Source organism: Temnothorax nylanderi, unplaced genomic scaffold (assembly GCF_030848795.1).
Source record: "Temnothorax nylanderi isolate EJ_2023f unplaced genomic scaffold, tnyl_v1.0 TNYL_tig0066_pilon, whole genome shotgun sequence".
Classification (NCBI taxonomy): domain Eukaryota; kingdom Metazoa; phylum Arthropoda; class Insecta; order Hymenoptera; family Formicidae; genus Temnothorax; species Temnothorax nylanderi.
Window position 1 is genome coordinate 5,984 of NW_027249128.1, and position 27,738 is coordinate 33,721.

The 27,738-nt window shown below is 42.0% G+C and overlaps 2 protein-coding genes across 10 annotated transcripts; one reads left to right on the forward strand and one right to left on the reverse strand.

Annotated features, from left to right (window-relative positions):
* Positions 1-4,177: 4,177 nt before the first annotated feature.
* On the reverse strand, positions 4,178-19,722 carry LOC139773688 (uncharacterized). 6 transcript variants are annotated; one of them, XM_071708319.1, is made up of 7 exons: positions 19,583-19,722; positions 12,921-13,088; positions 11,434-12,654; positions 9,205-11,355; positions 8,931-9,112; positions 8,278-8,599; positions 4,178-8,155 (listed from the first exon to the last, which is right to left on the reverse strand). In XM_071708319.1, the coding sequence occupies exons 3-7, from the start codon at positions 12,602-12,604 to the stop codon at positions 7,953-7,955; spliced, it is 4,029 nt and encodes a 1,342-aa protein (XP_071564420.1). In that variant the 5' UTR covers positions 12,605-12,654; positions 12,921-13,088; positions 19,583-19,722; the 3' UTR covers positions 4,178-7,952. The 6 variants fall into 6 exon arrangements, with proteins under 6 accessions (XP_071564420.1, XP_071564417.1, XP_071564422.1 ...); XM_071708316.1 differs by lacking the exon at positions 19,583-19,722 and adding an exon at positions 16,746-16,893; XM_071708321.1 differs by lacking the exon at positions 19,583-19,722 and adding an exon at positions 15,317-15,467 and having other exon boundaries at positions 12,958-13,088.
* Inpp5e (Inositol-3-phosphate synthase) lies at positions 17,969-27,578 on the forward strand. 4 transcript variants are annotated; one of them, XM_071708324.1, is made up of 7 exons: positions 17,969-18,754; positions 19,364-19,870; positions 20,980-21,198; positions 22,097-22,409; positions 22,479-23,038; positions 23,156-23,624; positions 23,736-27,578. In XM_071708324.1, the coding sequence occupies exons 2-7, from the start codon at positions 19,399-19,401 to the stop codon at positions 23,848-23,850; spliced, it is 2,148 nt and encodes a 715-aa protein (XP_071564425.1). In that variant the 5' UTR covers positions 17,969-18,754; positions 19,364-19,398; the 3' UTR covers positions 23,851-27,578. The 4 variants fall into 4 exon arrangements, with proteins under 4 accessions (XP_071564425.1, XP_071564424.1, XP_071564426.1 ...); XM_071708323.1 differs by having other exon boundaries at positions 17,969-19,870; XM_071708325.1 differs by lacking the exon at positions 20,980-21,198 and having other exon boundaries at positions 17,971-19,870.
* The last annotated feature ends 160 nt before the right edge of the window (positions 27,579-27,738 follow it).

Below are 27,738 nucleotides of genomic sequence, written 5' to 3' on the forward strand. Positions count from 1 at the left end.
CGCATTCCTCCTATCGCGCTCGCGTTTTGTTGACACGCCACGAAAGCGACAAGGATCCACGAACGTGACGCACTTACTGTTAAATTTGTAATGTTAAATTATATTTAATTTGAGTCATTTTTAACCATTCCTATATAGGTCGCCACTATTTCTACTCAATATGTCATTAATTTAACTAAACTAATGAAGTCACAATACTGTTTTGTATTAAAATAATTAAGTACGACACACATGGTAGTTAAAAATAACAAATTGTTATTTAACTCAAGGTATTGGCTTACATTTCATCCTTTAATATTTGACAGTGCTGCGACTCTCGACAGTTATTACGGACGCGAAGTCTCTTAACTTAAGAAGGCACGTAATTAAGCCCTAGAGTAGTTTAAACGCTCAAGGGAGGAGGATGAAGCTGTCGCTTTGAATACGGTATTACTTACGCTAAATGTTGCAGGAGCGAAAACACGCGAAAGAAATTTCGGTGCCAACTGCGATAATTACGCAATTTACTGATATTGAACGGAAAAGTGTCGAAGGTTACTTTCATTCGGATATTTTCCGTGTTGCAAGGAATTGCGTTTAACGTTACATCTGGAATGTAATTTATCTCAATTAATTACCGTTGGTTAATTCAACTCGATTAAAATTTTCGCCCGTATCTCGGAGAGAGAATATAATATATTGCTTTAATATTCTGCGTACTGCAGTAATTCTAACATATAATAGGCTCATCAAGTTAATGAGATCAGGCACTTCTAAGACTCGAGATATATACCGTGAACCTGAAATTATAGCGTCGAAGTTTGTTGATGAAGCATAGTAATTTAATCTCCATGCATGCAACTTTAATGAGACCCTTTAGATACCTATACGCTCCGAGATGCCGCGCTCCGAAACGGATCGTACCTCGCTGCAACGAACACTCGCTGCAATTTTTTCAAAGAAAACGGATCGAGCATGCAAAATTTTTAACGGCCGAGCGTACACCAGGCGCGCCTACCGAACGTATGGAAAAAAGCAGGAGTTAATAATGTTTAATGAATGTAATTAACTGATCTTCGCGTCTCGCGTCTACGTTAACTATCGGTATGCTCGGTAAGTATCTCGAGCGAAACGCGCGTTTTCCCCGATGTATTTCGATAGGGAAATTAAACACGCGATACAGAGATGTCGACTTTACTTGGCACAGTTAAAAAAAAAAAAAAAAAGTCATTTCACGGTCGCGAATTGAATCGTGCGTGATTTTCAGGTTGCGCGGACCGAAGATCGGCGATTTTCCTTTAAGCGCGGCGCAGCATTGTTGCAAAATAATGTTACACGTTCGCGCGCGCGCGTGTAAAAACACGTACAGCACGCGCGTTTTGCACCGAGCGTGCGCGCACGTAATCGCTTCGTATAATCGCTTACGAACCACGAAAACGTAACGTCTTGTGATGTATACAAGACGATCTGTTATTGGTGGCGTAATCGAGAGATCGCGGATAATTCCACGTGAGAAAGCAAGTCGAAAATGTAGGACGAAATCCCGTCGCGCTTTATTTCCGAGAGGCTCGTATTCGAAGTGTCGGATCGGACCATAACTTCTCTCATTTTTCTTCGACAAATTCACGTCAACATATTTCGGAATACCTAAAGAGAAAAATACTGTATTTAAATATGAAAATATCTATTCAAATGCGAAGAAAACGATCCTATTTAAGAAAAAAAAGGAAATCTCTTGATATTTTACAAATAATCCCGTTTGATAGTTTCAAAATTATCTTACCTGCCTCTTTTGTAAAATGTACCTTTTAATTCATACTTCGACAGTCGCCGATGCAAATAACAGTTAAAACGATCCAAATTATTTAAAAATGACACTATTAGTTAACCGATCTTTGAAATATCCACCGTTTCGAAGGGAGCGGTCGTTTTGCGTTCCCGACTTATTTTATCTCCATGCAAGATTCCGGTCCGCATTGTTAGCATGCTTCGGGCCGTCGCCGAACGCATAATTAAACAACCGAAACGTCCGGCTGTGTGTACATACACGCGGCCCCACGTGCGTGGCCGGCCGACGCGACGCGGGGGCATTGTCACGCGAGGCATGAAAACGCGCGGCGATGCGCGTCGCGTCGCGTCACTTACCCGTCGCGTTGTCCTGGGCCAGGCTGTAATCCGCGTGACAGGCGAGGAGGAACGCGGCACCGAACTTCACTAGTAGCGTCGCCAGGTTACCCATTTCTCCGTGTCGACATAATTCCCCGTTGCGGCGGCGAGATATTCACGGCGCGATACCGCGCGAGCTCATAATCGTTCCCTCGTTACATTCGCGAGCGCGCGCGCGACAACACGTCCACGCCGCGCGACGTCCGATGGCAAACTGGCAATGGCGTGGGCCGTGGGCGCTGGGCTGGGAGGGGATGCCGCGCGGCGCGCCGCGAAACGCTCGCGGTACATCGGCGACCTCTCGCGGCTCGCGGCGTCCCGACATGGCACTCCGATCGTCTCTCTTCAAATCATTAATGACCGCGTTCAGGAAACACAACTGTTGAGTGAGCGCTCATTATGATTGGTTCTTACACTTAGATCCGGAGAAGAACCAAAGGTAAGAACCAATCATATTAAAGAATCACTGACCGCTCACTCAACAGTTGTGTTTCCTGAATGCGGCCAATGTTCGTGACACGGAGAAGCATTAAAACGCTATCGACGATTACTTCAACTAAATGCAACATCAATTTTTGATGATTCTAAATTACTTAAGGGGTCATGCCTAGTTGGAAGATGAAAAAATGATTTTCGGGGATTTTTATAAGAAAGTTTAATTTATTTTTTCTTACAACAAAAAGTTGATATCAAAAGTACATATATTGAACAACATTCAGAATTTGTTTTTCAGAAAAATATTTCAACGTGGCAGGACGGTCCTCAGAAACTGAACGTGTTACTCTTCGTTTTATACATACATCTTTGTCCTTTTAATTTAACGCAAAACTATTAGACATTTTATAAAGAACTTTGGGTTACGAAAAAAGGTGAACATGAAATCTTGGAAATTATAATGTAATTATTATGTTAATTAATATATAGTTTGTTACCGTAACCTAAATTTCGCTCTTATAATTTCTCACGTAATTAATAGTTGCAAACAAAATGCTAGATTATTTCCTGCACTTCTTAATACTTTTAGAAATATTTTTAAGAAATATTGAAAATATTTCTATTGGCAAATACGTCAGTAATTTGCGGTAGAAAATATTTTTCACATTAAACAAATATATTCTATGGTAATTGATTTATATTGCAAAAGGCGAAACGGACAAAAGTGGATGAACATAATGATATAAATAGCCATGATAAAATAGTGTTTATTATTCGAATGTTTTCTTATTACTCGATAGAAAATAAAGACAGAGAAAAAAGATAGAATTATAATTAATCTTTTGTCGTTCAAAATGTTGGAAGAAAGATTAGATCAGGAACAATGAATTGTACAGATAGACAGCGATTAAATTAATTACTGATCAATTTAAATTCCAATTAAGTGACTGTTATGCGCTTTTAAATCCTTCATCACGCTTATTGAAAATTGAAAGCAGAAAAATTTAAAATATATATACATTGTACTACATATACGTACCTGACGATCATTTCTAAGGAAGTAACGTGGAAGAGACGAGTCAGACGAGGCCCATCGCAATCAGCATACATGAAAATAATCTCGAAATAAAAGCGGACGCACTTACGTATTTTAATGTTAAGACCCGTGCGAAGTTCCCTTTTGAACGATAAATGATTGCTGACACGATGCGCGTACCGTCGCGACGCGTTCCGTAACTAACGCGATTCGAAATCTCTATCAAAACGCGACGTAGCGACTCTTCTCGAGCGACGCTATTGAAATTGAGCCTCGTTCGATCCGGAAATACCTCTGAACCAGAACCGGAAGGCAATTAACGATAGGGCGTTAGGTGCACGGCGAACTTTTTTTGAATTCGCGCCAACCACGCGCGAAGCCCGTTGGATTATAACAAAAGATTTTGCACTAATGAACAACGCGCGAATCGCCATTACGACCGTGAAAAATTCTCGTTATCACAACAGCAGCAGTCGGGATTTATAATTAGGAGAACTTCGCTTAGACAGCTTACAGCACACGCGCGTACACGCATACACATACACACAGCAGACGCACATATCGTGTTTTATTATTTATTATATTTATATTACACAAAGATGTATATTTTTTTTCTCTCTTAATCGTATTATTGTATTGATCTTCAAATACAATTCGCCGATTTCTCTACCATTCCGTATTATTAAATAGAGTTTAACCAATATCTCTCTTAATAATTATTACATTAAACCAGGTCACAAAAAAGAAAGATTGGGTACATCTATCTTCTATCCGACTCGCGAAAGAAGAGGAATACGACAGGACAGACGAAAAGCCAGAAAGAAGAACGGAGAAAGAGAGACAGATGGAGCGGTGAGAGCCGGTGGGGGGAAAAAGGAAAAAAGTAAACTCTAAAAAAAGAAAAACGAATTAGACTTAAAGTATACGCGCGAAGATCAGGAATAAAGAGATACCTAATCCTCTCGTTCTCGCCCCTAACGATGATGCTTCCGTTTACCTGCTGCCAATTCACGTAGCGACCCTGTCGCTGTCGCGATTATTTTCCCTTTACGTCCACATATGACGCGACACACGTTCTCGTCTCTTACTATACAGATTCGTCATTTTTTTTCTTTTTTTTTTATACAAATTACTTAGGCATCGTGATATTCTCAGGTTTCTCCCTGCGCTCGACTACTTCTCTCGTTTTGACGCCTCAACGCCTACGCCTCTCACTCGTTAACGTGCAATTTACAAGCCGCAAGTATGTCCCATTTATACAAATCGTCAAGATAATAATAATAAACGCGACAAAGACGCCTGTTGTCCCGCAGCGCGCGTCTCGGCGCGCACGGCTCTGCGTACGGAACGAGGGACCGGACGGAGAGGTTTCCTAAGGGATTTTCTTTTCTTTCTCTACAATCTCGGTGATGCATTAACTGCCCTTAGACCTTACCTATCCGCAAGACATGCCTAAGTGACAATGTACACAACGCTATATTACTGACATGCTACAAAAGTTCTACTGTACACGGGGACGCACGCCGCGAACCCCCTCCGTGTATACGCAGGGCCATGTGCGCTCGACGACGAAAAAAAAAACGAGCTGAAATATATATCTCGCTCGTTGTTTTCACTCCGGAATTTGTCTCCTTCCTTTCTTCCTTCCTCTCTTTGTATCACAAGTAATGATTAATATTACAGTTACTCTGTCTAAGATAAAATTTTGTTTCCCTTTCATACACAATTGTAGATTATAAGCGTTTCGTTTACATTTCCATATCTCTCTTATTACATCTAAGCGGTATTTTTTGGCTGCATCCGTCCATTTTATACAAAGACCACCCTTAATGCCGAGGAGTGTCAGAAACCGTCTCGAAAAAGTCTCACAAAAAATAAAATTAGGCTTTATGCATTTTTTCTTCTGAAGTGTGAACGTGTCATTCCTTTTATTACTATTTCTTTAAAACATGATTTAAGCTTCTAAATAAAAGGTTCTCTCCGAGATAGTCTTTCTTTTTTACATTTGTTGCTACGCACTATATATGTACAAAGAATCTTTTTTACGCTCAATAATTTTATCTTTATCTCTGAATATATAGTTACTATTTAAAAATGATTATACCTAATTTATCGTACTCTGTGCTGTGTGGGAGACGTGACGGCTATTTTCAATATGTACTTAATTTGTGTGGTGTATATTTATACATGTATACATACATACATACATATGTATATAATCATACATAGATGCATATATATATATATATATGTATATTATATCATATTATACATGTATATATACTTTTTTCTATGCAAATTAATATTATATATATATATATATATATATATATATATACACACACACACACACACGCACACACACACATTGTATCTTTCTATATAATATTATTTTTATACAATTTTCTTGATCTTTGCTAGTTCTCCCTGATGTAGTAAGAGAATCGCTTGTTATATTCTTACATTTGTCGTAGCGAAAACCTGCCTCTCTTACACTTATAAAATACAATGAGAACGATGATGACGACAACAATGATGACAGCAAAGATGACGACAATAAATTTTCATATTAATATGAAAAAGAAAATTAATATAAAATATACATGTATATAAATCAGCAATATATAATCACTACAATTCCATAATAATCTGTAAACTATTAATTTAATCACTAACAATGAATCATATGTGGGACATTGGATCTGAATCACTGGTTTCACGACCGATGATAAAATGACAGTGAATGTGACGCGATACAAAACGCATCACTGAATGCAACGAGATGTGTTCTTTGTTACATTATATTATATACAGCGGCACTAAAGTCTTACAAGTGTTCTCATTTTAATCATCTCGCTCGATGCGAGTACAAAAATATTTCTCTATAAGAAATTGTCAACCCGTTATAACATGCAAAATTAAATAAAAATTTGATAGGATAAAGTAGCTGCAAAAGAAATATCAATATCAAAGTGTAACGAAAAATAGACTTTATATGGACGATCGTGTGTGCTAAGCTATATATATATGAGCTAATGACTCACGGAGCGACATAAACAAAAAGAAAATCAAATTCTTCAATATATCATAAAACTATTATACTTTGCTACTTGTCGTGAAACATATGTATGTATTATATTTTTTTCCAAAAACAATACATACAAAGTTTTCTAAAACTTCCAAGTATAATCATGATGCTTTAATAATACAATAGTCCCTTTATTCTTGCTATATATACAAACAGTTCTTTTTTTTATATGCATCAGAGAACACTTGCCTTACATTCTGAATCTTCGCGAAAAAGAAAAGAGAATATTCCATTTTCGCTTACATTACTGACTTATTCCGTCTTACTATATTTATAATGCATCCGATTTTTGCTGCCACAATTTTACAGATGTCGATATTATTAAATACAATATGCCCTATTTGTGTATTCCTGCGTACATGATGTTATTAAGAAAATCGGCAATATTTTTAGATCTTCAGAAACATGAATAAAAAAAGCAAACGTCTTTATTTTTGATTATCATTGTTCCTCGATATAGCGATCCGTTTATTCTACAAATTCGAAATTTAAAAAAAAATCTTGCTCTTTATCTCTGGTTTTTATATTAAAGTCGAAAAGGCCACTGTTCAAGGCCACACAGGCCAAGAAAATTAAATTAAATTCAATCACGAAGAAAAATACCTATTTCTTCATTCGTCTTTTTTTCCTTTCTATAATTCTCAGAAACAGAGTTGACAGAGTTTCCGTTTAAACATCTTGTACATCGGAAGATATTTTTCTCGAGCATATTGATTCTAAACTTGATGTCTGGAAATTAGTATAATTGCATTTATGCTTTCATGATACATTTACGCGTCAAATAATATAATGCAAGGAGCAATCTCAAAGCACCTTATAGAACAATTCCAATTCATCGTCAAATAAAAAAATCGATTTAAAAATGGATTTATCTATTAGAACAGAAAAAAATAGAATATCAAATCAACAATAATGTCATATATTTTAGTATTTTAATTTAAATTTTATCTATTTATAAATACGCTGATTACTCTTTCGCATCCGTTATGTACGTTTCGATCGCGACGTAACTTCGTTACGTTACACACAAACTGATTTTCTCGCATGAGGATATTTTGCTCCTTTATTAACTAGAACATACCTTACTAACTAGTAAGGCTATCTTCAGTCATAAACGGATTTATATACCTAGTCTCTTACATTATTGCCCATTATTCGGTGCATCTAATTAAAGCCGGATCTCAGTGTGATATAATGTGAATACGACCTACTTCCATATTAGCCTATGCTCATAGACTCACCGCAGTTTCACGTAACTCGATGAAGATTACACTTAGGTATGTACTGATTTGTGTCGAGGTGCCAGCCTTTCGTCAGCGCGCACGGATAATGCGAGACAGCTTTACAGCCACGTTTCACGCAACCGATATTCGCGCCTGTCAAGCCGCAAGCGTCGCATACTGATTTAGCGGCGTCCCACACAGCTTCTTGCAATCCTGTCACTCTGCCGCCTGCCAAACACAATTCCAATTTTCGTTACATATTACTTATGAGCTGTACGTAAGTATAATTATATTCGCTGCCGTTGTCTTGCCGTTCTACGTGCATCTCCGTCATTCTGATGTTGACTTACCCGCCATGTACACCCCGGCCGCCCATACCGCACACTGCTCGTGAAGCCACACCTCCCACCGTTGTTCCTCTCCGCCGGGATGGAGAGTCATACCCGTAAAAATGGTGTTTGTGTTACTTTCAACGGAATTCCGCTTCTTCTTGCCCATCTTCGCGGAAAACTGGTCAGCCAGACCCGCGTACCTCAAACTCCTCTTGTTCTTGCCGCCTTTCTTTTGTTCCGTTGTAATTTCTTGTTCGTCGGCCGATAAAATGCCATCCTCCAACCGCTCTTTGCCGATCAAATATGGTCCAAATAAATCGCTTAACACGCCGGCTGGAACCTGTCACAGGCATTTACCGTATTATTCGCACCGTTAGTGCGTGACTTCTCGCTTCTAATGGCACGTTGCATTTAGTGTCAAATGTCATTTTTAAAAACTTAGTTTTTTTTATCGTTTGAATATCATAAAAATCGTGATCATGCTCGATATGATATGAGAGAATCAGATAAGCATAAACATAGAATTAAAAATACAATATACAATACGGATAAAGTTTATAAAAATAGGATTTATATCAGATACAGGAATAACGTTTACTTGTCACAAATTAGACGTATCGAGTTGCTATCGTACCGAAGCATTAAGTCATTTAAAAAGAATGTACATGTACCGTGTACGTTCCAGTCGCGATATGCGGTCCGGCCAAATTCGGATGTGGTCTGGACGGATCTCCAGGTATAACAGAATGTGGACCTTGCTTGCAAAATACGCAGACCCAGGTCGAGTCCGTAGTGTGCGCGTCGTATCGCGAAGACAACGTTGAACTGAAGAGACCTGCTCTACTGACTTTACCTGCGGATAGACAAAAATGAGCGATAAAGTAAATCTAAAAATAAACAGTAATAAATTATAGAAATAATTTTTTATCTCGTAGATGTACGTACCCCTGTAATCTAAATCGTTTTGATGACTGAGCCTCTTGCTTCGGCCTCCATTTCCGTTGCCGACGCTTTTCCGCTTCTCTTTGCTCTTCTCCTCCTCCTCTTCCCGTGGTGCATTAACCACTTGGATACTCAACGGACTGTCCCTTGGCCCCTCCACGTGAACCACTGGCCCTCGCGACCTGATCGAACTCGCGTTCGAACCAGAATCATACGCCATCTCCCTCAGGCCGTCAATCTTGGTGTTTTTCTTCGCTTTCTTCGAAGCTTGATCCTGTTTCTTCGAACCTTTGGATGTCCGTCTCTTCTTCACCTCTTTCGGCGGAGAATCGTCCGTCGTGCCAAAAATGTTCTCTGTCGACCTGGAGATCTTTCTCTTACCACCCTGCATCTTGCCTTTCTTACCCCTTTTCCCCGATAGTTTCGTGTCCACCGTGGAGGAAACATCGATGGGATTGCTCTGAACGTTCTGAGAATCTGTCATCGGTAGAATACTATTTTCAAGACCTTCGAATTTCACAGCGGTGCTATCGCCTTGGATCTGCGCGCTCACGAGTTCCGCTTTTGATTCTTCATTTTTGACCTCCGGATCCGCTTCCACGATACCGGCGAACATCTTCGCCAGTTCCGACTCGACCTCGACAAAAGGATTTGTCGTCGCTGTCGCCGTTGTATCCTTTGGACTTATTACTTTCGGGAATTCGGACAATACATCCTCGCTGGATTTTCTTCGTGTTCTCTGATTTGTCAGTGTCGAGTTACTGGCCGTGGTTTCCTCGCTACTACTCCGCCTTCGAATCGGTCGACTTTCTTCTGATCTTTCCTCCGTGATCTCGTCCATTGTTGTCTTGTCCGATATTCTCTCGTCCACTCCTCTGGCGATCTGCTCCTCCGACGTTTTAACGTCGGCCGCCACTGTGGAACTGGTTGTCTCTTCCAATAACGGGTCGATAATCCTCGGTTCCGTCGGTTCCGTGGGCTCAAGTTCCATATCCTCGACCTCTGTTTTCGAGTCCTTGCTCAGCCTCACAGGTTTCTCCAGTTTTCGTTTCCTACGTTGCTTGGTGTTGTCGTTCGAGTCGTCATTACTGAAAGCCGGCGATACGACCTCGTCCTCCCGAGTCGGTGATTTAGACTTCTGCCTCTCCGGCGACATACTTTTAACGCTGGACGTGTCCTTTTCCTCTATCGGCATCACGATCACCGAACCGATATTCTCGGTACTCCCGAGCTTCTTATTCCCCCCTTCTAATTTCTCCAACAGAGAATCGACGCCTTTTTTGCCTCTCTTCGGCAAGTTCTTAGGTGACCTCACGCTCGTTTCCTCGTGTTTTCTGTCCCTCTCAGAAGATGATTCTCGCTTAGGACTGTCCGTGACATCTTTCTCCATCTTGGACGTGAGATTGACTATAACAGGTAAGACGTTCCTTGGCACTTGCGCGATAACACTCAACGTATCCTTAGCTTTTGCAGAAGCTTCGGATTCCTTTTTGTCAGCGACCACCCTCTCTATCGTTACACTCGGTGGCAAATTTATCACTTTCTGCGTAAAATTATCTACATTCATTTCCTTAATCTTATCATGAAGATTCGCGATTCCCTTTAGATTGCTCTCAAAGTTTTTCACCGTTATCTTAGGAGTGGTGACCTCCTTCGTCGACAGCGAGACTGGTTCACTGACGGAGTTCGGCGTCGGTACGGACGAACTGATTCCGCTGTCCGACGAAGTCTCCCCGTTAAGAGGTATCGGTGGTGAGATTATATTTCCGTTTCGACTACCTTTATCCACATTTCTCGCAGTCAAGCTGATGGGAATATCCTGAGTTATCCGAGAGTAATTCTCCGAAGTAATCTCCGATGTAGACGAGAGATCTAAGGTGCTCTGAGAACCAGGCGAATTTCTATATTGATTTTGATTTTGCCGATTGTCCACCAACATTTGTAAATTGAACAGGGGATTGCCCGGCGTGTTCGCCGGCGTGATGCTCTTCGAGGGAACCGTGGGTGTATGCCATGTCGGTGGTGCTTGCGTATGAGCAAGTTGCGGAGTGAGTTGAGACGGTAGATGGGACGCTCGTGCCATGGATGGATGTGTGTAGAACCCGGCTGGACTCAACGTAGCACCGGACAACGCTGTCGGGTGCATATTGATAGCTGAAAACGCAAGCATCATGATTAATTTGTTGCATTAATTAATTTGTCGCATTAAAAATATCCTGAAATTAAAATTACCTTGACCCGGCGTCATAGTGAGATGGTTCCAGACAGTTTGCGGTGGAGGTGTGCCAACCGGTGGTCGGCTATGACCTGGATACTGTCCTGACATTTCGAAACACGCCCAATTGCTTAATCTCGGGTAGCAGGCGGTCACTAGATCGGTATTTTCTGACTTGTGTACCTCTTCCTCACTGCAGCATTCTTTCTTGATATTGTTACATTTGACATTCGACTGTAAATATGTCCAGGACGATGCTTTCGATTTACTGCCACTTAAGCGTGATGGTAATACATGCGTGACGTACTTGTCCAGAACATGCACACTCTCTTGCTTCAAATCGCTGTTTGATATAACCTTCCCATTTACCTCACCACTACTGGCATGCAATTTACCGATGGTCTTGAATAATTCTTTACCTTTGTCCGAATTACATGACAACTCATTTAAATCGGAAAACTTCAATAAACCGTAATCTACTGTCTTGTACTTTGCGTTATAAAAACTCTGTACATTAGGGGAATGGTCTAATTGTCTTAAAATGGCACCATCTGCTGGAAGGGTCTTCTTATCGACACCTGACGAATGCGGATAATCGCAAAGTCGATCTTTCGTCTCACTGTAAGTATGGCTGCGTAGTGTACTTCCTTTCGAATTTACTACTAAATCAAGTGGCTCGTTATCTACAGAAGTGATGCAATTGGGGTCACAAGCTTCTTTACCGTGCTCAATATTGTCCGACGTGACTTTCAATCCAATACCTTGCGTATCGATTGAACGCTTCGACGCACAACCGAACAGGCTAATATTTGCGTCATAACAAATTTCTTTCTGCGATTCGGACAAAATTTTGATTTTATCTTTCACGAACGAATACGTGGGTTCCGTCGTTTTACTGATGGTTAGCGAGTCTGCCCCTTCACCGAAATCCTTCTGGCAGTTGCTCAGCCTATTCTTTTGTTCCTTCTGCAGGTTTCCCGTTATTTTGGATAGTGATTCATTAACTGTACCAGCTAGTACGTTAGAATTCACTATCCTATCATCGTATGGTGTTGTTGGTGATAACTTTGCAGAATATATCGAGTTTAGATTAATAGATTCCGTGGTATCTTTCGTTTTGTGATATAAATCAACAATGTCCTGCACAGTATTATGTGCTACCAATGCTTGCAGGTCGATCCACTGCATAAAATTGTTCGGTAGCGCCCATTGTGGCGCAATGTCAAGTACATGCAGTCCTGGAAACAAAAATTAATCGTGATTCACCATTCACCACAGATCCCATCATAATACAAGACAAAATAACACAAGCTGCTATAATTTAAAATGTCAGGAAGCAACAGATCGATAGACGACAATATTTGCATGAAGATTTATTTTACAATTGGAAATAAATGACGCTGCAATTTACATCGTAACATAGAAACGTTTAATTCTGCGGATTGCTTTGGTCCTAAATAAAGAACATATACAGAAAAATAACGGAACAATAATTGTATTTTACCATTGCTGGAAACAATAGAAGAGTCGTGACAACTCACACCATACTGTAGGTCTGGACTACGTTTATCTCTCTCATTTGTATCTTGACAATAGTGGTAATATCGCTCTATATCCGGAAACCTATCGAACCTCCCTTCTGGCGATATATGCTTAGACGTTCGCAGAGATTCTGTAATCATAACAGAAACATTTCTCTTACCGATCTAGACATATCGCAGGAACTTTTTACTAAAATTCTCACAATTTTCACACGATATTACAAACTCCGACTCGAGCAAGCTGCTAATACACGACACGAGATTCCAGGAATTTAAGCAGCAAATTAAATATAATGGGCTGTGAAATCGGATTTCTGATTTTTATCGATAAGAAAACAAAAGTCTGTCTTTGTATCAATATCCCTTGCGAACAGAACAGGCGAAACAGATCGGAACTTAGCAGCTTGCAGTCTGGGAATGTATATTACATACATGGCTCGTACGAATGAATAAAACGTAACAAACATTTACGCCGTTTACGCTCTCATTTATCCAGGTGAGTATTTCGAGGGAAAGGACGGGAGTCACAGGTAAGAAACACGGGTTATGTTTTTGTGTCTTTCTATTCTGAAACGCACACACAGACACACGATTCACGCTTCCACCTCTTCCGTCAAGAGTACTCGATTTTATTCACACGATCCATTGACGTCTACTATCAAAACAGCTATTAAGTATCCGCCGCGCGTATCGGCGCGTCGTCAGTGATCGACGTACTCCGCGATTTTCCACCTCGCGACGAGCACCAACATCGCGGATTTCTTTTCTCACGGCATCGCAGAGGTGCGTCGAGCTACCTATCGCCGATTCAACGACACTTGTTGGAAAGTAACGTGGCAATCGAGGTATCAATGTCGGAAAGGCAAGAGAGTGAGAACGATAAAGAAGATCCGTAAAAGTCGGAGCAGAAACGTCGCGACGGCGTTCGTTCCCGGAGGGAACGTGCCTAACGGTCCGCCCGCGCCGCGAGGTTGCGGATCGGCTCGTCGCCGTTTTCCGCGGATGTCAACGTTGCTCCTGGTGACATTCAGCCCGGTATATCATATGTTCGCTCGCGATTGCCTGCCTCCGTGAATCGGCCGCGTGCATCTCGCGGATTCCGGCGGCACGCACCGCGCGTACACGCCGTTCGGAGGGTGGAAGAGAGAGAAACTGAGATATCGAGACAGTGAGCGAGAGAGAGAGAAAGAGAGAGAGAGCGAGTACGGCGCATACACACACGGATGTACCTAATGTACACGAAAGCAAGCGACGGCAAACACGTTTATCCCGCACGTATTGTACACGTCGTAAACGTATTGTACACTTGCGCGGTCGTACACATCGATAGCGTCGTCGCGCGGACACCTATATGCACACCGCGCGAGCGAGAAAAAGAGTGATAGGGATGGACAAAGGAGAGAGGGAGGGAGAGGGAGATGCAGGGAGGAGGCAGCACCCGTGCCAGCGGGATCCGCGATCCGCGCCGACGGACGTTTCCGAAGGAGCACCCGCCGCGTGTCACCGTCGGCACGACGTCGTGTCGTCGCGCGAGCGAGCGAGCGGGTGCCGCTCGCGGATTCACCGCGCGAGTAATCTCACCGGGTACCTTATATCGCGGCGACGAGACGGGACGGCCGGCGTGCCTCGCGCTTTTCACGCCGCCCGCCAGCAGCACAGCGAATCCACGTATCACGTATACACATATACATACACACACACATACACATGAGCGTGCACGCACGCAACGCATACAATGCGCGAAGAATGAATGTACGCACGCACGCACGCACGCACGGCGTCGCGTTGCCGCCGGGCGGCACAGCGCGACGACGACGATCACGGGAGCGCCGGCGCCGGAGCGGCGGGAGGAAAGAAGGCACGAACGACGGCGGCAGGGAGGCAGGGAGAACGGAGGCGGCCGCACACGCACGATACGCACGCTCCGATGTCGCGCCGACACGTCGTCGTCGTGATCGTGGGCGCGATCCGGTGTGCGCGCCGCGCCGATCGCGCCAGCGACACAATCCGCACAACGACAACGACGCACCGACGGAACAGAAACGATCCGCGCCGACGGCGAGAGAGCGCGCCGGAACGCGCCGCGGACCCCCTTCCTCACCCTCGCGCACAAATGATCGCGATTTCACTTGCGTTCTTTTTCCCTGGCCGACGGTGGAGCTCGCCACCGTGCCTTCGACGACGACGACGACGACACCGACGACGATGACGACGACGTCGACGAGACGGAGCACGACGGTCGGCCCCCGAGACGTGCGTACCCGCGATATCGTCGGCCCCCCGTTCGCTCGGCACGGTTCGGCGGGCGAGACACGTACGCGGGCGCGATCGCGAGAGCGGAGTTTAACCGCGCACCTACCGCAACGAGGCCCTACCGCCGCGGGCACGGGCGAATTTACGATTTTCGGCCCAAAAATCGTCGGGGCATCAACCAAAGCAGTGTTTCAACAATGGTGGCCGTCCACACAGCGAGCCAGACCGTCGTGCGCCCGGCCCGACACCTAGCGGTGGCGGCGCGACCCACGTTTCCGTTTCTCGGGCGAGCCGACGCGACACGCGACGCGACGCGACGCGAGACGCGATTTGACGCGACGAGACGCGATTCACTGCAGCGATTCACGCGATGAAGACGCGACGGGAGCGGCCGAGCGCGATCGCTTTTCGACGATCGTATCTCGTTTTCCCGCGTTTTTTGCGGGGAAGATATGTTTATTGTAAGATTAATTCGTGGGAAGAAAAATAACGATGTTATTCTTCTAACTGGAACTGCATTTCAAGGAACTTTAGCTGAAATGTTCCGCATCGCGACGCATTCGATCGTTCAAACATATAGATTTGATCTGAAGTTGTACCTACTGATTACCCGAAATGCAAAATCTATTTTTTTTTTTTCGATAATTTGATATATTCAAGACGAATATCACAACAGCATTACAGCAAGTTCGTCTCTCTACGAAGATAATTGATATTTCGCGACAATCGATTTGAAATACACTTTTACAGCATCGGCACTTACAATTAGATTCTATCTCTGCCTTTTTCTTCTTTATTTTAATCATAATAGTCTTGCGACTCGCTTTTTCGTTCGTAAAACTTCTTCATCCTTCTCTTAAATTAGTTATATCGACGTCGGGGGGTCGAGGGTGTAACTTGAAACAAAGTGAAAATTACAAGAGTGAACAGATTTATTAGATTTCGACAAATGTCATAGATACTGTAGTAAATTTCCTCACTTCGGTAATTTTCACCTCGTTTCAGGATACATAATCGACCCCCTGAACGCCAATGGTCATATTCACTGTAAAATCTCAAAGGCTCCGAGGCACAATTCCTTCGATAATACTGCGATACTCACCGAACCGTGAGAAATTATTTGCAAGAAAAGCCATATTCGGCGAATTCGTCGACATTCGATCGAGAACGACAATCAAGGTCGCTTAGGCGGGGCGAGGCTCCGCGCGGAGGACGCACGTGCGTGACAGCTGCTCCTTCTCGAATGTTCCCGGGGGCGCGAAACGGCGCGTCGCGTCAATTGGCGTCAATCACGTTTCCCGCGGGAGTCGCGGGACGTCGATTCGGCCGATCTTCTCAATAGGATATGGTTCTCACGGTCGTCGGGACGCAAACGCGTTGTGATTCCGCGCGAATTCGCGAGCCGGTCCGGCCCGGTTGGCCGGTTGTCGTCGACCGGTATTTCGCGGGAAACGTCTATGATGGAGGGATGCTCAAGCGAGCGTGACGCGGCTCGATCTGACAGCCTTAATGGACAGAAACCAAGAAGGTTCTACCTTTGTATCTGCCACGGTCGCGGGTCGCCGATCCTTCATTCGCATTTTCGTCGAACATCCTAATCGCCGTTGTCGTAATCGCTCTCTTCGTCGCGCACCCGATGTAAACAAAACATCGTTATGGCGCAGCCCGCCACTGGCCACATCCGAGTATGCGGCGTGTGCGCTGGTGCTGGTGTGCACGTCACGTAGGGCTACGTTCGGATTCCCACCCGAGTGCTAAAAATCCTATAGTATATGTCACGTGCACTATAGATTTTCAGCACCCAGGTGGGGAATCGGAACGCACCCTAGTATGTATGTACAACGCGATAGGGTCGCGAGAGAGGAGAGAACGAGACGATCCGCCATATTTGGTCCATCGCGCTACGCGCGAATTTCATTCTCCTCACTCTTCTTTAACCTTCAAAGACCGTTGAAATTGACTTTACGCTGAAGCTACTCGTAATGCAAGTTTATTGCAAGGATATTTAAATTTTAAAAATCTAAATTTTGAAAATAAATTGTATTACGTTATAGAAATAAAGTCAAGAAATATTGAGGATAAAAAGTAATTTCTTTTCTAATTTATATAATAGGCCTGTCCTTTTTAGCTGAACTTGTTGCACGGTTCACCTTTCCTCTTTTACGTTGGAGAGAAAAAGAGAAAAGATGAACTATAATGCAAGAAGTTCAGCTAAATAGAACTGCAGACCTAATTTTGCATTTCCACGACAATTTCATTCTCATAACGAGGGGCCCGATTCTTGAATTTATTCACACGATAAACGTGTGTGCAAATTCCATTCTTACGAAAAATCTACAAGTTGATTGGTTAAAAGACATACGGTAGCCAATCAACTTGCAACTTTTCTGTAGGAGCAGAATTTGCACATGTACTCTTGAAAATAAATTCAATAATCGGGGTCCCAGCTGTCGGGCCGCGGTTGGAGTAAAGTCCCTTGCACAATAGGCGATAGCGACAGCGACAAAGTTGCCGACAAAGCTATACAACTTTGTCGGCAACTTTGGCTGCGTTCGGGGAAACGCGCTATTAGCGTTATTGCATCATTCTATTTTTATCGCTCATCAGGTGTAAAACAAGGATAGAATAAGCAAATAGCGCTAATAGCGCGCTCCCCGAATCCAGCCTTTGTCGCTATCGCCTATTGTGCAAGGGGCTTAAACATGGCGGTCGTGCCGTCCCCTCGCTCGGCGACGCTCGACGCTCGGCATTATAGCTCGCGCTTCGGGATCAATATGGCGGCCGCTCCTCTGTCGTCTGCTCGGTTTGACAGTCGCGCACTCGCTCGCTGATCGCGGATTCCAAGCTTCATCCGGGGCCTCCGGGGGTGCGTCGTCTCTGGTGGATCGCTCGCGGGCCCTCGCGGCGCAGCGCGTTCCATTCCGGGAACGACGACGCCTTCGCTTCGTTCCCCCTGAGTCGGGATCGCCGAGGACCCTCGCCGATCGTTAATCCGACGGACGACCGCCGTCGTCTGCTGCGGAGCGCGGAAGCGACGGCTGCGCGGAATCGGTGCGGGCGGGCGGCGATTGCGGTGCGCGCGAGGGTTCTCTCGCTCCCCCGGAGGGGATGATAAACGAGGGAGGATAGAGAGAGAGAGAGAGAGAAATGAATGCCCGACGCGACTACGCGAACGCGCGACGTGCCCGACGCGTCGTCGCCGTTGCGGGGACGGCGGCCGAGGTCCGGGTGCCCCGTAGACACGTTCGATCGAGTCGCGCGCCCCGACGGTTTGTTACGGATCTCCCTGCGTGAATGACGTGACGGAGAGTCGTCCGACCCCCGAGTCCCGCGAGCGTGGCCAGTAGGACCAAGTAGGACGAGGTTCGACCATCGGCGATTACCTGACCGAGATGGACCGAGACGTGTACGCGGAAACGTGTGAGACGGCCGACGAGGACGCCCGAGGTTCGTTTGGCCAACCGTGATGTCGAGCGAGAAGCTACGCCGTCGCTCGACGTAGCTCGAGTCCAAGCGGGACGTCCTCCTCGCGGAAGGAAAGAGGGTAATAAAGGGATTTCCGCGCGGCCGCGCGGAATCGCGTTGGACGCTCTCGTCGTATTCTAGTCAAATAGTCCAAAGAGTATCGCGCTCGTCGATATCCCCCAAGTACGATTACCTGGGTATCACCATGGATATCCTCCCGCATGACTGAACGTTCGACTTAACAGAGAGAGGGAGATAACAATACAATAGCGTTATGGCCGTGAATACTTAACGGGGGAGACGTTTGTAGCGATTGAGTCCGGCGGAAATTACATGCTACGGCTTGACAGTCGGTGAAGTGCGAGGCGCGACGTAACGATATTCTTAAAACGTCGCCAAGATGTGAGACACTTCGGATATTGAATGTACTTCACTTCGTACAGCTACGGAGGAAAGAGATAGCGCGTAAACCAGCGTAAACTATATATACTTTTTCTATTTATTGAGAGCTTACTGATTATTTGAAATATCGAAGGAATATTTTTGAGAGTTTTTTCTATGATACATTACGACGCGTACTGCGAATAGGGTAGAAGAAATTTTTTTTATAAGCTATAGAGGACGTGAGAATTGATCTTGTGGTCTCCGAGCGGATCGAGGCGTAACGTAAAAGGGTATACACTCGCAGATCCCCCCGCGCTAGATGCCCCAGCCGCGAGTATTATGGAGCAGAGCGAGGGAAACGACGTCTCTAGCGTTTCGAATAAGGTAGAGGTTTCCCCGAAGTCGAAGCAGAAGAAAAAGTCCCTCTGTCGCATGCTCATGAACAAGAAGACCAAGGTCGGCTGCCTGGAGTCCTCGTACAGGGACGGGGATTCGAATAAGAATTCTAAGATAGAGAACTCACAGTACGGATCTCAGACCAGCACCAAGCTGTCCCTGTGCTGCGCCATGACCGAACGTAGCAGGACGCCACCCCAGAGCTTGACAGTCAGCAGACTTTCCCCGACGACGTTGAGTCGTACCTCGGTCAAGTCTGAGATAGCCTCCATCAATGAGGATCGTCAAACGGACGTCCTGGTCGAGAGGGAAGATACGCCTATTGAAAACGATGAGGCTCAGGCGATTCAGGAAACTGTAGTCAGAAGGAGTAACGTAGCGATGGGGAGGGAGCGTCCTAGTACTTATATAGAAGGTAAGCTTGCAAACACTGCATTATAACAATTAAATTATTACTAATTTGTTTATATGTAAAATTTGTATTAAGAATGTCCCATTATGGCAAATAGACTAGTTTAGGAACGCCTAGCGATAACGAGATAATAAGCATTCGGAATAACGGCTGTTAACTTAATAATGCGAAGGAAAAAAATTAGAAAAAAAAAACTTCAATTACCTCACATCTAATTTCAACTGAGCGACACTCCTTCTTTTCCTAAGCGCATTGTGTAATATGGTTTGATGATGATGACCAGATGACCTTGTATATCCCCTCCATCTTACATTCTAAAGCCGTGTGTATAGAGCCGAATATAACGCTTCCAGTGACGCTTCCAGTGTCTTGATAAAGCTGTTGACGTGGAGTTTAGTAGTCTTATCTGCCGAAACACGTGCACTTGTCTCTCTTGGTCGTTGAGTGTGCGAGTAATTCACTGAAAATGTCAAGTTTGAGTAAGAAAAAGAGGAAAAGTTTTATTAAAAAGTTACGTTGCGTATTTACGAGGAACGACGACGAGTCAGGTGTTTATAGCGAGCAGGAAAAAGTACTTGATAGCGGGCAAACCGATCGTTTAGGACGTGCATCTTGTAGCTCAGATGAAAAGGTTGGATCGAAAGCTATTGGCAGTGAAATTCGTGTAACAGCCCCGAGAAATAGTTTGTCTGGAAAAGAAGAGCATAATGATAAGAATTTGTCAGATATGAGAGAAAATTGTAAGAACGTAGTTACTGTAAGAAGTGAAAGTTCCAGGTTTTCTAACGTAGGTGATGATATAAGTGAAAAGCGTCAGAATGTTACAAAAAATGAGCAGGGGGATACCAAGTTAGGATCGGACAGACATATGAGTACAAAAATTGCTTTTCTAAAACAGGATAACGATATAGGCGTAAGTTCTCGGTCATATCTGGGAGATACTGGGAAAGTGCATCACGATAATGGAACGAAAAGTTACAGTCCCGACTGTAAAAGCGCGCTGTTACAATCCCTCAATAATGCTAGCGTTACGAGCGACACGCGCAAATTTTTAGTAAAAGAAACAAAGGCGATTTCCCAAGAGAGTAGTGAAGATAGTGACTTCTCTGCAGACTCGACGGAAGACTCATTCGAAGATGACTCTTCAGAAGATGAGAACGAACTGATTGAGTCTGAGAAAGCTCGAATACACTTTAAGGATGAGTACTTTACAAAGGGAAAATTTATCACTTATTTCTTCCTGGAAATGGAACGGCAATTCTACAATCCTACAGATGTTTACAGTATGGTTCAGTATCATGATACTGCTTGCGAAAAGCCAGATAAAGAAGGTATAAAACGATATACGAAATTTATACGCTGCTTAAAATTTATAATTCTTTATGTTTTTTTTTTGCTAGTATTTTCCATTTTGTTCTTACGGGGTATTGAATTTTTCTCTTTGAAGTGTCAGCATAATAAAAAAATCATTAAATTGGCAAATATATGTGTGTTCCGTATGCATATATTAGTTCTATTTAAGAAATGTGTATATAGTTATTTTATATCTAGATTAGATTAGAAACATAAATGTTAAGTAATAGGCATACGTTTAATGCTGTGATGTTGTTTGTGCGCAGCTATAATTGTTTGTGTTTTATATATCTCTATTTTTCCTATTTAGAATACTAGGAAATATGTGTATATATTTAATAAGGTGACTTTACGTACATAGAATTTATATACCTATGTTTAAGTTAAACATAGGCTATTACCTATGTTGGAGTTAGAAGCACGATCATAGTACTACTTAAAGTTGATCTGATTAATTGCTTGATTCAATTTCACACAGCGCGCGCATTGGCTGTTTTAATTCTATATATATTTATCAAAGAATCAAATGGTTTTATGGCAATGTACATACACATATGTTCAATCATAAGAGACGAGTTCAAGGTATTCGTACCTATGCTAAGCTAAATGTCAACAAATCTCATAATTTCATCGTGTTACGAACTTGCACGTGCCAAGACTGCAATAGGTGGTAATTGAAGCAATTTGGTTTCATTACGGAATGCCGTAATCTCGTTATGAAACTGATTTTTAGGCACGAAGTATATTTGCTCCGTCATTGTATGTTCTTTGCTTTCGAAATAATGGATGATTCTTTTTTTTTTCTTGGCGCAATTACGATGCACGATTTCTATTAATAGAATCTCATGCGTAATGTACAATTCTAAACTGTTTCAGGTGAAAATTCTTCCTCCGGATCGCTATCGCCGAGCATATCGGGACAATTACGTCGTAGATTGCTTCATAGGAGATCCGCGGATAATCTGATCGTGAACTCACCTACAAACTCTATGAGACATTCTAGTCCAGACTCTATTAAAAGTGCACCGATCCAGCATAAGCCACGTTCAACGTCCCACGATGCTCTGTCTAAAAAGAAAGACCGTTACTTTTGTCAAACGACAGGGGCATCTATGGATAGCTTAGCAAAGCAATCGTTACTTGCCGCACAAGTACTTAATTTAATTCCTACTCAAAAGGCACGGGAAAGGTACATTTTCCTCTTAAGAAAATTAGCTGGCATGATTATTATCCGATGACTAACAATTGAATTTTGTAGGAATTTTCTTCACGGAAGAATCGCCGCCAATTCCTTACTCGGGCCAGTGGAGCTTGAGAAAGTATTGCCTAATCGGGAATTGAAAATTTTTATCGGCACGTGGAACATGAATGGTCAAAACCCGCCGAAGGAATTGAACGATTTTATGTTGCCCTGCGACATAGAGACCGTTCCTGATTTGTTAGTTATAGGAACTCAAGAGTCGTGTTCCGAACGAAACGAGTGGGAAGCCGCTCTGCAAGAGACCCTCGGTCCTTCGCACGTGCTGTTAACTAGCAGTAACCTCGGTACACTTCACCTCGCATTATTTATAAGACGAGACTTGATTTGGTTCTGCTCCATTCCGGAGGAGGATAGCTTCTCGACGAGACCCGGAACGGCATTCAGAACAAAGGGCGCGGTGGCTATAGCTCTCATGATATTCGGCACCAGCTTTCTCTTTGTCACCGCTCATTTGACCGCGCATCAAGACAAGGTAAAAGAACGAGTCAACGATATAAAGAGAATCGTTAGAAATCTAGACCTACCGAAAGAGTTACCCACCAGGCATAAAAGCAAAGGTATTAATGTCAAGCGTTATAACTTCGATAGTCTTGCATTTTGTATATTGCGCATAATAAATAAATAAATAAATAAATATATATATATATATATATATATAATCACAATTTTCACAGATGTAACGCAAAATTTCGACTGCGTGTTTTGGTGCGGTGATTTGAACTTCCGTCTAGCGCAACCGAGAGAGGAAGTGATTCAATGGATCACGAACACGTGTTTTCCGCAACAATCACCGATAAACATGCACAAGGATCAATTGAAAAATATCCTAAACGAAGGCGCGGTGTTGCGCGGTTTCGAAGAAGCCCCGATTATATTCCCTCCTACCTACAAGTACGACCCGGGAACGCAGAATTTTGATTCTAGCAGCAAGCAACGCACACCCGCGTACACCGACAGGATTCTCTTCAAGGGAAAAGGTCACACCAGGGGATATATCAGACGCGTCAGCTACGAGAATTCTAATTCGCAGAAGGACGGGGTTATAGAGTGCTTGGTATACGATTCTGTTCCAAGTATTTGCACCTCGGATCACAAGCCGGTCTGGGGAGTTTTTAAAGCCACGCTGAGACCGGGTATCGATACGTACGTGTCTATTATTTATTGACGTTTGAAGTGATGATGGTCGTATAGCTTAAATTCTATACATGCACCAGATAACATGCAATCTATATATGCACTGCTATTTATTTTTAGAATTCCGCTTGGTGCTGGACTTTTCAATCGCGAAGTGTATTTGGAAGGTATCAGAAGGCGTGCGGCGGCGATGGATGATTCTCTGGGAACTTCAAAAGTTTGTTCGATTCAGTAAAGACATTCGAGGCTATTGCGCAAAATGGGTAATGTATTTATAAATAGAGATTTGGTTTTTTTAGTGCGAGAGTATGTCAGGCGTACGAAAGAATGATCGCTTTGTATCGTTCTTATAATAGATACTACGTTTCTTTTGTACGATTTATGTACTCGCTAAGTCTGTCCATTTTTTATAGCGGTGACGGGAAACACTTTTCTAGTAAGATTTGTATAATAGATTACAATTATCAGTGAACACCGTAAAAGTCTAGTCAAGCCAGTGAAATAAATTGCTCTTTTAGTGAGAGAAGACTTAGATGAGAATAAAGATTTTATAAATGTACCGTCGGTATGTCCCCGACATTCGTATTGTGCCACAGTATTAGAGAAGTAAAATGTTATTTGGCTTTATGTGGCCGACATTGTCAAAAGATTACGAAAAAAAATTATATTCTTTTTGTAACGCTGCGAGTTTTGTTAGATAAATTTTTTATAGTAACTCTATATTGCAGTTTTATCAAAACATAACGACAAATATCTTTTAAATATTTTAAAAAATCACAAAAGTTTACATAGTATTCTAAAATAATTTTATAAACGTCAGGACATTTTTATATAATTTGCTGCTACTAATAACACTCGATGTTTACAGGTCAAATTTCTTATAAGATGAATATTCTGACTTTTATGTTTATCTTAGATGTAATACAAATTGTAGACCAAACTATCGGGCCAATACAATATTAGAGGATTAATAGTCGCAAGATTTAGATAATACTTTCGTTTATTAATTCTTTATATTCTTATTTATTGGGACCACCCATTGTGTCAAGTTTTAAAAAAAGGATTTAAAACGGTAGAATATCTTTCCTTAAGCGTTATATATATAACAACTACATTAGCACCTAGATGCTAAATAGCATTGTCGTTTCAAATAGTGTTGTGTTATCGGTTTTAAATAGTCTATAGTGTTAAAAGATAATACTCCTTGGTAATAATCCATAGCGTTAAAAAAATAATGCTCCTTGATAATAGGAGATTCCCTACTTCTACTTTGTTGTAGTAAGTTGTGGGTTATTGATAATGACGGTAAATCATGGCTAATTATAAAACCCCAAATACAATATTGTTACACAATAATAATATGTGCACAAATAAGGTGTCTATACAGTATTAGATTTAACGTTTGCTATACCAAAAATAATTAGCAGCATAAATGTATAATATGTGATATAAATTGTAGTCACGTTATATAATTTTTAAATAATTAACTATGAAACTTCTGTTTACATTATTTACTTAATTATGAGTATTGAAATGATTTCTTAAGTACAAATGCATATTTTTCAATTCGATTATGATTATTACGAATTTGTTATGTCTTTATGATGAATTTATATCGCTGTTACTTTTTGATCATCTTATACTCCACACTATTTTCAAGAATCTTATATCTAATACATAAAATAGACACAATATGTCATGTATCTAGGGAATGCTGTATATTCCTCTCTTCTTCTTAATATACTAATTGGGAAAGAAAACAGTAGCAAAGAGACTACTGCTTGACAAAAAGCAATATGCAAATTATTAACAAGATAATGTAATTATATTTATATGTTGAGATGAACAATATAAACAAACTATATATAAGAATTAAGCTCCACAACAAAATACTTGGAGTGGTGTTTAATACGCTTAAAAAGTTCCATTAAAGATATTATAAAACATGTATAAATGTTTAATAGAGAAGAAAGTGCTTAATTAAATAAACCTAATTAAAACATAAAGTATTGGGAAAAAAGACAGATATACGATGTGCTACATGTTAGGCGATAAGTGATGTTGAACTGTAAGTATGTTAAGGAAGATGTGATTCAATGACTTATCACCTGTATTATTAAAACGCAGGATGTATTCTATTCTATTATTCGATTACGAGCAAAATATTCAAAATCGCAATATAATTGTGGAGTATGCGCGCTCCGAACAAAGGATATAATCAAAGGGTTAATTTCTAATTGGAAAAAAGTACTTCTGTGTGTCTTGATGGAGGCATTTCGTGTCATGCATCAAGTGCGTACTTTAGTGACTTGTGATAACTTCTTCTTTGCAATTGCGTAGACAGGTTGCCAAACGAGGTGCCTAAAAAAAGCATCCTTTACTGTTTCTGAGCCTTCTACAATGAAGCGAGACTAAGAAAACTGTCGGGGTCAAGATCTTTAAGTCTGCCGAGCAGGTTGCCTTAATCATGCCTTACTTAAATCGTTATATATGTAATTATGTACTCTCGATCTCTGTGCGCGTACAATTATCTTGAGATTATATTTCATTCAAATCTCCGCTTCGATTAGAAGAGAAAGGGAAATTGCGGTACAATAAGTAATCTATGTTGCAGTCATTTGAATAAAAATTCCTGGAAAGCGAACATATTTTAATAAATATGACTTGGCTTGTAACATGTTGATTATTTTATCTAAAGTACGTCAATCAGAAGCGGCGAAGGAATAATGCAACGCTCTTATATATATAATCGCGCACAACATAGATTATTCATTACCTATTGTATCTGAAACTTATGAATTTACTTCAATGAGCGTTTGTTAAGTAAAAATAGTTTGATGCATTGCACAGCAAGATTCCTCTTTTTGGATATTTTATTCTTGTAGTGTATGATCTGAATAATGCTACCTGCCCCTTTTACAGCTATCTTGAAACTCTTGTACTGTGATACATTTTCAAGCGTACAAGATCCAGTAGTTGGATCTGACGATCTTTTCGCCTTTGTTGTAAAGAAATGGAAAAATCTAAAGCAACAAGTAACAAATAATCTTTCAATATTGCCATTTATTTGTAAGAATTCAAATCTTAAAATTAAGTAAACGAACACCTGTATATCCAACTACTTGCAATCTTTTATTTAAATTTTTCATTTACTTTATTCAGTAAACTTTGATCCAGATATTTTAGATTTAATTCTCGAATTCGCTGTCGCACATTATTTCTCAGTTGAAAAATATTTTGATCTTTGAACGCTTTTTTCTTGAGGTAAACCTTTATTCATGCCAACAAATTCGAGAAGTAGATTAAATCGAAATTTACTGAATAGATTAACGAAAAATTGTTATGAAGGATTGCCAGGATTTGTTAGATGTGGATGTTCTTATTTACAGGATGTTATTTCTAGAACTTGTCTAATAAATAAATAAATCAATATTGAAAGATTATTTTTCTTATATTATTCTTCTTATATTTTTTTTATGTTCTTCTTATTATTATACAGGTTTCCAAAATTACCATTCCACTTAAATCCAACTCTACAAATCCACGTTCCCTTGAAAGATCATTCCTTTTACTCCTTCATGTTTCGCGTGTGTTACTTTAGACTTTTACCACTCCTTTTACAAGCCTGAAAAGATCGTCGGATGCCGTCGTCGGATTCTGTACATAGCGATGTCCTGTTATCTGAATATACAGCGTGCATCCAATTTAAATTATTGCTGATCGAAAACGCACAGATGGCACGACGCAAAAGTCGCAACAAGCGCAAGGTACACGAGTTCCCTTTCGCCGTGTACCGTATAAAGAAAAAAAAAAGATACGGACGCCTATTCGGACGAGAATCGAATTCTCGTGACGATCGGCCAAGGATTAGCGAACGACAGGAATTCTATTTGAATGTACTCTGACTGTCTCTGACTATTGTTCAGCATGTGCTTGTACGTTTAAATAAACAGTTCAAACCTACCGACGTCGAGGTAATCTGCAATTTCCTCCCCTGTCCGGATCCGCGTCTCCCCGGTCGACTCCGAGCATTTTGAATTTTCCCGCCCGGCCGCGAACGAACGGGTGCACCTATAAGTGCACTCCGCCTCGTCGACGGCGCGACCCGGACCACCCGGACGCA